Source organism: Corvus kubaryi, unplaced genomic scaffold (assembly GCF_017639235.1).
Source record: "Corvus kubaryi isolate FWS band 111438036 unplaced genomic scaffold, C.kubaryi_AGA036_p1.0 37396, whole genome shotgun sequence".
Lineage (NCBI taxonomy): Eukaryota > Metazoa > Chordata > Aves > Passeriformes > Corvidae > Corvus > Corvus kubaryi.
In genome coordinates, this window is record NW_024581135.1 from 15790903 (window position 1) to 15800457 (window position 9555).

Here is a 9555-nt window from a genome sequence, read left to right on the forward strand (position 1 = left end):
CTTCACCATCTGGTTGGCTGGCTCAAAGCAGGAGTTGGTGATTTCAGATACTGATAGTTGCTCATGATAAGCTCTCTCAGCAGAAACCACAGGAGCATAGGTGGCCAGGGGGAAGTGAATGCGAGGGTAGGGCACCAGGTTGGTCTGGAACTCAGTCAGATCCACATTCAGGGCTCCGTCAAACCGCAGGGATGCTGTGATGGATGAAACAACCTGGCTGATGAGTCTGTTCAAGTTGGTGTAGGTTGGGCGTTCGATGTCCAGGTTCCGACGGCAGATGTCATAGATGGCCTCGTTGTCCACCATGAAAGCACAGTCTGAGTGCTCCAATGTACTGTGGGTGGTGAGAATGGAGTTGTAGGGTTCTACCACAGCAGTGGAGACTTGTGGTGCCGGGTAGATGGAGAATTCCAGCTTGGACTTCTTGCCATAATCAACGGAGAGTCGCTCCATCAACAGGGAGGTGAATCCAGAGCCAGTGCCCCCTCCAAAACTACGAAACACGAGGAATCCCTGGAGGCCTGTGCACTGGTCAGCCTGTGGAGAGAGACAAGTAAGGTTCCCTCAAGAACTGACTTGGCTGGAGGGAAGTTTCAAACTTTTGTTTGGGTAGCTGCAGATTCCTCCCAAGGCACAGCAGAGCTCACACCATGCTCCTGCCCCTTGAATGATGATAGACCCCAGTCCAGGGGGACACATCCCCTCCCTACAGTCACTTACCAGCTTACGGATCCTGTCCAGCACTTGATCAATGATCTCTTTGCCGATGGTGTAGTGCCCACGGGCATAATTGTTGGCAGCATCTTCCTTGCCAGTGATCATCTGCTCAGGGTGGAAGAGCTGGCGGTAGACACCTCCCCGAATCTCATCTAGGAGAGAGTGGCATAATAGATTTTCTAACTGGATCTGGGGAAATGTAGCAGGAGCCACTCTTGGGAGTGTGCTGCAATGGGTTGTTCCCAGAAATAATGACCACTATCACTGCCCAACTAGGGTACACTCACCAATCACCGTGGGCTCCAGGTCCACAAAGATGGCCCGTGGGACGTGCTTCCCAGCCCCAGTCTCACAGAAGAAGGTGGTGAAGGAGTCGTCCCCTCCGCCGATGGTTTTGTCGCTGGGCATCTGACCGTCGGGCTGGATGCCGTGCTCCAGGCAGTACAGCTCCCAGCAGGTGTTGCCCATCTGGACGCCGGCCTGGCCGACGTGGACGGAGATGCACTCGCGCTGGGGAGGGGGAGGCAGGGTCAGATTCCAGCAGAGACCAGAAATGCAATCACTGCAGGAGGTGCACAACCCTGGAAAGGTAGATCTGGCCCTTCTCAGCTTGGGTAAGCCACACTGCCCTGGTACCTGGGTGCCATATGTCCATTCCAATCTGCTGCTTTTTCCCAAATCTGGTCCTCTGCCTCTCATCACTGCACTGATCACCTCAGGGGCCCAAGGAGATGGAGACCTATTTTCTGGAGCCCAGGATACCAGGCCACCCATTCCCTGGACTGGCCCCACTCACAGCCCTGGAGAGCATCCAGGGAGCATCTTCTCCATTGCCCAAACATCCATATGGCTTAAGGGCTGAGGCCTGGCAGCAGCTGGCACAGTCCCTGTTGCAATTCCACCAACAGGGCTGGAAGCTAAGATGGCCAGGACACTGAGAGCTGAGGAGGTGACGGCACTGAGGATGGGTGCCCAGCAAGAAGGGGGATTTACAACCATGAACGGTTGCCATGCTCTGAGGCTCAGCTTCCCTAAATTAGCTCTGGAGGAGGAGGAAGCTTTAGCTGCACTTTTTAAGTCAATGGAAAGGCTGAGGTGGGAGGATCTCTTAGCTCACAGCTTCAAGAGTAGCCTCAGGTCCCTCAGGAGAAGCCAGGTGAAGGTGGGCTCTGCAGCCTCACTCCCTTCAGGTGAGGCACCCCAGAGCCTGCAGTTCTTCTGACAAGAATGAAAGTATTCACTGCCTTAGACCTGCTGTTGCCAAGGACTTGGATGCATCATCAGGCACAACTGAGGCAGAGGAGCATCCAAATCAAACCGGATTTCCAGAGTCGAGGGTGCCCCGCTATGAGTCAGCTGGCAGGAAGCCGGTGGAACCAGCCATTTTGCACTCGGGAGCAGGGCAGTGACTGCTGTCTGATGAAGTTGCACAGGATGCAGCAAGTCCTGGCTCTCTGCATCTAAAGTGCTTTCAGTGCTGCATTTCAGAGGCAGCAGTGACAGTGAGGGATGGCAAAAAAATAAACCCTTGACACCCACTGTGAGAGGCAGAAGCCCATCTCCCCACCTTTCCGAAAGCTGAGGTGCAAGAAGAGCAAAGCAATACCCCACTTATCCCTCCCAGCAGGTCCATAAACATTGTGTAACACAAGGAGCCAAGGGTAAGACCTGAGGACTTAAGTCCTTCGGTAAGTCTTCCAGGATCCTCTACAGAAGGGCACAGAAAACACTTGGCACAGATTCAAGCACCTCAGGGAAGAAGAGATGAGAAAGGACTCCTCCCTGGTAAAAGACTTTGTGAATCAGCGTGGGGGTGGCAGAGGGTGATGGTGCTTACTGCACTTCATCCCACCAACAAGCAGCAGCCAGGACTGGCTCTGTGGGACCCAGCGCTGACAGTAGGCTGGGCAGAGCCCAGCAGCACCGGGACGCAGAAATGCTAGTCACCAGCCAGCAGACTCTGCCTTCTTCACGGCAAAGTCTGGCACAGGGAGGGCTGGGAGCATGTCCCCGCGGGACAGCAGGGAGGGTGCCCGGGGAACCTTGGGGCTGGGATGCTCTCCAGGGCTGCTGGAGAGCTCATGAGCCAGAGCTCGCCGCAGGACCATGGCGGCAGGGCAGCCTGGAAGCCCACCCCCATTGATGCCCACCTTGGAGCACGGCAGTGGGGGAAGGAAGCCGTAGCTTACTGCCGGAGCTCAGCTGTGGATCGGCAGCGCGGGGGGCTGGCAGACGGGGCGAACTCCCCGCAGCCGGGGATGGTACCACGGGACACGGGCAGGGACCGACACTATTAAAAGTCGGCTAAAAAGTGGGAGAGGGATGAGAGGTGCCGGTCTCCGCAGCCGGCGGGGCTCGCTGGTGGCCTCCTTGTCACGGGTACAAGGGAATGCTTAAAGGAGGGAGGCTGCTGAAAACCGGCGAGGGAGCAGCTCAGGAAGAGGCTGAAGTCAGGCAAAAGCAGGGCAAGCACAGCGGACACTCCGGTCGCCAGCTGCCCGCACTTCTGGGCTCCCGGCACAGCCTTCCCGGGAAGCCACGGGGATCCCAGCCCACTCCGGGGAACACTCGCGGGACCGGAGGGAGAGATCAGAGATCACTCACCATGATGCCGCCGCTGCCGCACGACCTGCCTGTGCCCGGACTGCCGCAGCTCCGCACTCCGGGACGGCCGCGCCGCCACCGCCTTATACCGGGGGCGGCACCGGCGCTCCGGGGCGGGCCGGCCCGCCCGAGACGGCCCCACGCGCTTTCATAGATTTGCGTGCATTGCGCATATTTGCATAGATTTGCATAGATGGGGCTGTGCTGCCTGGCGGGGTGCACCGGTGGGGCCTTCGGGGAGCAGCATCCCCTGACTGGGGCACGGGAGATGCGGGAGTCCTCTCGAGGAAGGGGCAGTGGGCCGTAAGTGTTGTTCATTCTATGCTTGCCAGTCTTGGCAGAGGGGTTCTGCTGAAGAACAGAGATGGCACCTTCCAGCCCGGTGAAAGGCACTATCCAGGCACTAACCAGGAAAGATTTTGGGGGTTGAAACAGGAAAGCCAGCAAAGTTTGGCCCAGGTCTTCCCTCCTGGTGGTTTTAGGTGCTGATGTGGTCCTCGAGCAAGCACTGAGCCAGGTCTCTGGCAGCCACCCAAGGCCTCCATAAAACACCTGGGAGAATTTCTGGAGGAAACATGGGTAGAGGACACTCTTCAGAGATGAGCCCAAGCTTTCCTAACCTCTTTGGAGATCACTGAAAAAAACCAGGAAAACTGAGTCCTGTTCTTTGTGTCAAGCCCCTCAAGAACAGTTGTGCCCCAGGGCTGTGTCTGAAAGCTCTGTCTGCCAAAGGGCTTCTTCTCCATCCTGGCTCTGCATTACCTTCACTGGTTTGATCTGATTTCACAAAGATTTATGAAATGAATAGTGAGGGTATAGGGAGAGCTTGGAGCACCTTGGAGGGGTTTATTGGAGTCTGCGGTGACTTCACTGATATCTGGCCTTACTACAATGAATAATGTGTCCTACCCCCTCCAAAATGCTCACAGTATCCACTGTACTGCAGAACTAGTCCTGCCTCTGCCTGAGCGCTCTGACTTAATGAGTTTTCACTGAAAAGTGCTGTCATCTCACAGCTGGATCTGAAAGTTGAAAGCTGGACCTAAATTACCCACCCACAATAGCCTTTCTTTGCGCCTGAGTCACCTGGAAAGTGTCACCTTCACTGATGAGCCTGTGTAAAGTGACTGAAAGCAAGAGTACTGCTGCAAAGCCTGTGCTGGTGTCTAAGCAACACATTTTTGAGACCTACAAAAATGGCTGAGCCAGAGGATCAGAGTGGATTTAATCAAGCTGATGGGAAAATGTTGAGGTTTTGTTCCACAGAGATGCCCCAGGTAGTGAGTGCTGATGAACCTGCACAGGATTCTGTGGTGACTGGATAACTCTGGAAATGCCTCCCTGTGGTACAAATGTCCTTTGAGTGACCTCAGAGATCACTAGATAACACAGACCATGCTGATGCAGACAGTCCATGACTGTGAGAGAGTAATTGGTAGCACTGAGGCATCAAAATTTGAGGCCCAGAAGTTAATTGGAGTGAAAAGGAGAGATGGTATCATCTTCCCCGTGAAAATCTTCACCAAGGTGTTCATTGTAACGCATAGTGGATGCCAAGGCATCACTTCTCACTAGGTGTGTCCTAGAACCCTCCTTAATTCCACAGTGCCAATTAATTCTGGGGCATTTATAGGATGAATGCCTTGCAGTGTGGTGGAAGCTCTAATGTGGAACTGCAGCACTTTGAAAGGTATTGCATGCTGACCACTGCAACTTAGAAATTATTTTTGAAAGATGAATTAAGTGCTTCTCTTCCTGGGGTGGAGAAACCATCTAACTGGAAACAACTGGATGTTTTTGCAGTGAAGTTAGAATGGAACTAAGTATATGGCTCAGTATCTTACACAGGTCATGGAGACTCTCTTGGACATTTTTGCATAAACTATAGTCCCCCAACCTATCTTTCCATGTGTGGGTAGAAGTAAAAATGTGTTTGCACGTGTGTGAAAATATTTTAACCTACTTTAATCATTCGCGTGTTTTTGGTGAGGTGTTGGTGGGGTGTTGTGCATGCATAATATGACTCTTCCCTTCCTCTCTGTTTAAATCCCATGGAATGTTTAAATGAAAAACCATGTTATCACATGGTCTTGTTTGCCTTTGAGCAAACAGAAGACTGTCACTGTTTGGGAGGTCGTATCCCAGCCAGGCCTAAATATTTCTATGCTTGCATATATTTGCTTAGGAGGTAATTCAGAGTACTTTGGTTTGGGAGCTGAATTTACTGTATTAAGTAGAGAGAAATATTATGTTTTAATGTGTTTGAAATATAATGGTTTCAACATAAACTTGGCTTCCTTTTTCCTGTGCTTAAGGATTTCACATTCTATGATTTTTCCACTTTGGCTGATTTTTCTTCTTTCTCTTTTTCCTTTATTTCCAGCCTTTTTCCTGAAGTATCATCAGCATCATTTAAGCCGTTTAAGGAAAGGGTTTGGGTTCAGGTGCAGGTGCAGGTTCGGGTTCCGGTTCTGGTTCAGGTTTGGGTTTGGGGTTAGTGTTAGGGTTAGTGGTTAGAGTTACGTTAAATGTTAGAGTTAGCATTAGGATTAGTGTTGGGTTAGGGGTTTTTTAGGCCCTTAGTGTTTTGTTATGGTTAGGGTTAGGATTATGTTAGGGTTAGGATTCGAATTAGGGTTACTGTCTGGGTTTTGTAAAGGGTTAGGTTTAGGATTTGGAAGTTGGTTCGGGTTCGGGTTAGGTTTAGTGTTTAGTTTGAGTGTGAGGGACGTTTTAGTCTTACAGTTCCAGTTAGGATTTGGGTTGGGATTAGGGTTAGGGTTTGTGTGAGGGTCAATTTTAGGTTCAGCGTTACCTTTAGTGTTAGAGTTTTGGTTAGTGTTGGGTTTATGTTTCGGGTTAGGGTTAGGATTTTGATAAGGGGCAGGGGTAGTGTTTTTGTACAGTTAGGGTTAGGGTTAGGATTTGATTAGTGTTAGGGTTGGGTTAGGGTTATGGGTTAGAGTTACGGTTATGGTTAGCGTTAGGATTAGGGTTAGACTTAGGGTGAGACTTAGGGTTTTGGGTTAGTGTTAGGGGTAGGTTTAGGGTTTGGGGTTTTTTTTAGGGTTTTGGGTTAGCGTTTGTTTTTTGGTGAGGATTATGTGTTAGGGTTAGGGCATTAGGGTTAGGGTTAGGTTTAGGTTTTGGTTAATTTCAGGTTTAGGTGTTGTGGTTGTTGGTTTCCTGCGTTCCTTTAGTAAGCTGCAAACCTTTCTGGAGATCGCTGCGGGGCTGCTTCCAGGAGAGCGGCTGTTCTGCTTCCCATAGCCCTTCCGGACAGCCCTGTGCTCTTGCTCTGGCTAGCTGGGTTCTGCAGCACGGTGACGATAAAAGAGGAGAGAAGGGTGTCTGCATGGGGACCTCAGAGGAACCTTTATTCACATGACAACCAGCTGGTTCCCAGAGGCAGAGGGACCACGTGCTCAGGGAGCCTGGGGTTTTATATGGGGATGAGGGGGGCGATGAGAGCAAATGGATGAATGATCTCAGGGTGTAGGGGCGGTACCTGGGTGGAGTTGGGGTACTGGAACCAATAGGGAGAACCCAAGGGTGCGGCCAGGACTAGGGGCAGGGAAGTGAGGACAATGTGGGAAGTAAGAAAAGGAATGGAGAAATACAGCACTACAGTTAAGGTTATGTTAGTGTTAGGGTTAGGTTTAGGGGTTAGGGTTAGGGTCTTTGGATTAGGGTTAGGATTAGAGGTTAGGGTTATTGTTAGGGTTAGGGGTAGGGTAGGGTTAGGGTTAGGTCTCTTCTTGAATGAGAAGAGAGTCATGAGTCATTTGGAGTCTCGCATCCCCATATACGTCTTAACTGAAATGTACAAGCAGATGTCTATGCTTTTTTGAGATGTTTAGCAACATCTGGCTAAATCCCGGGAGCACCTATCAGCTGTGTCTTTTCAGTTCCCAGCTTCTCAGCAGCCTGCCAGATGCTGGTAGCAGCAGCCTGAAAGCACACAGCAAAGGCTGAGCTCACTCTGGCTGGATTTGTCCTGAGTCAACCCCTCTCTTACAGAGATGTCACTCACACATCTAAGAAGATCCTGCAAATGTTTTTAGATCACATCAGAAATCACAAGATGGCATGAATTGCTCAGGTAACATTTCAGACTGTGTTTATCGATGCTCAGAACCTGGCTGGAGCCTGCATCAGCAACCAGGGAGATGCAAACAGCAAGTAAGGAAAATTCTAGGCTATAGAGTCAGAATTCAACCATCTCTTTATTGAAGGATGGGAAAAACATTGACGATACCTGAGGGGCAGAGCCCTGCCCATAGCAGGGGTAGCCCCTATTTGCTGCTGTTGGAAACCAGCCAGCTCTTGGCAGGTACCTGCTGGTACAGGAACACCTGTGAGCAAAGCTTGCAGTTACCCAAACAAAGCCTCTCACATAGCTGTCTTCCAGAAGTATGTTAAAGACTGCCACACCTAAAGCACCCAGAGCTGAAACTGGGGAGGAGATGAGTTCAGAGCCCAGTCTGGTACCTCCCATCCACTCCCCAGTTCCTTGCTCTCTTTGCTGAGGACAGCCCAAACTATTCGCAGTTTTCAGACCTCAGTTCCACCCCAGCTGTTCCAGGCAGAGCAAACAGTGTCACAGGGCAGTTAGGGGACATGGCTTTCTTGGGAAGGTAGAAGAGAGCACAGCTGTGCTGTGGGTTTGGCAAGGAAGCCCATTGTGCCCTCCACTTTAAAGCAAACAGTAGATGGTGAGAGGTGCTTCAGGAACAGGGCTCCTATCTGTGTTTCTAACCTCAGCCAGGGGCTTTCCAAAGAGACTGCATCCCTGCTTGCCCTGCTTACTGCTCACTCCGTCCTTGCTCTGCCCTTAATCCTCTTAGCAGCACGGTCAGGTGAGGAAGATAGAGAAGCTGGGATGTCCCTCCAGCCCATCAATGCCCTGTGCAGTTTGTTCTCCAGCAGTGGCACAGGCCAGACAAGGTTGGCTGGTGAAACTAATAAGTCTGTTGAGAGCATGGGGCTCGACTGCACGTTGCAGACATTGTGAGTTCAAGCAAGGCCCCTGTGATGCTCAGTGCTCCAGCAGTATCCCACTGAGCTGTTGTGCGGGGTCCCTGAAGCACAGCTGGCTCCTGGTGATGGCCCAGCATCATGTGTCTGAGTGCTGCTGTGGTTCTACTATGGCAGCATTTGGGACATACTTTGCCACCCTGAAAAGCATAGTATGGAGATGGGCAGAAAATGCTCCCTTTGCCATTCCTTAAGATATGCATGCCTTGTCTAGGTCATAAAGGGCCCTCTGAATACCTCGTACTTCATCTGGAGTAGGTAGAGATGATCCAGAGATGAGAAAGAAGGGTGACTGGAAAGCTAGATGTCACAGGCTGCAAGGAAAGAATGGAGACAGAGACTCAATAAAGGCCTCATTGAACATCTTCAGCAACCCAAGTGTGGCATTTACTCCTAGACACCTGCTGGGATGTAGGGCACGGTAGGGATCTGACAGAAGTTTTCTCTGCTGCAGCTGAGCAACAGTAGCATAATTGCTGGTTCAGATATAATGAAGTCAATTGTGCAACGCCTGCTGCATTGCCCAGTACTGTGTGCCTCAGTACAGGAACAATAAAGCTAATTCCAGATCTCGCTACAGTCCTAAGCCCTGAATCACAGGGGAGAGTGGGGAGGCACTCCCCAGGACACAGGCAGCCCTGCAAGCCAAGCCCCAACCTGTGAGGCTAAAAGGGGCTGTTGGACAAGTAGGAACAAGCTCTTTCTCAGGCACAGCAGGCCCTGGGCGAGCAGCTTTCCTGGCTCAGAGCCAGCTGCCCTGGCTGCCAGTGTCACCCGCCTTTCTTCATATCCTGGGAAAGGCAGCTACACACCCACGGGAGCAAAATAAAACCGCAGCTGTCTAACTGCAGTGACTTCATGTCAGAGCTCTGAGCATGCCTGGTGTGAGCAACCTGCCTCCAGGCGGGTGACAGAGGGACTGAGCCTGCTGAGGTGTCCCCATGTTCTCAGAGAATACTGGTGTGCAGTGCTGATGGGCTTCTGTGGAGGTGCCAGTGATGTTTTTCCTCTTCTCCATCAGCTCTCAGAGCTGGTGATGGCACAAGCAGTGCAGGAATATCTGGAAATAGGAGTGCAATGAATTCCGCAAGGTTGTGTGATGGTAGGAACTCCTGGTGGGATGTGGGTTACCCCATAAGGCTGAAGGGCCTCTCCATATGCCAGACAGAAGTGTAGACATGGTGATGTCTTCACACC

General features: G+C 51.4%; 1 protein-coding gene across 1 annotated transcript in view; it reads right to left on the reverse strand.

Moving 5' to 3' along the window:
• Positions 1-3420, reverse strand: part of LOC121670587 (tubulin alpha-5 chain-like) — a 19432-nt gene extending 16012 nt beyond the window's left edge. Inside the window, 5 exon segments of the mRNA XM_042041053.1 lie at positions 1-125; positions 127-537; positions 721-869; positions 1005-1227; positions 3322-3420. Of these exon segments, the coding sequence (XP_041896987.1) occupies positions 3-125; positions 127-537; positions 721-869; positions 1005-1227; positions 3322-3324 (909 nt within the window). The 5' untranslated portion in view covers positions 3325-3420 and the 3' untranslated portion in view covers positions 1-2.
• Between the last annotated feature and the right edge of the window lie 6135 nt (positions 3421-9555).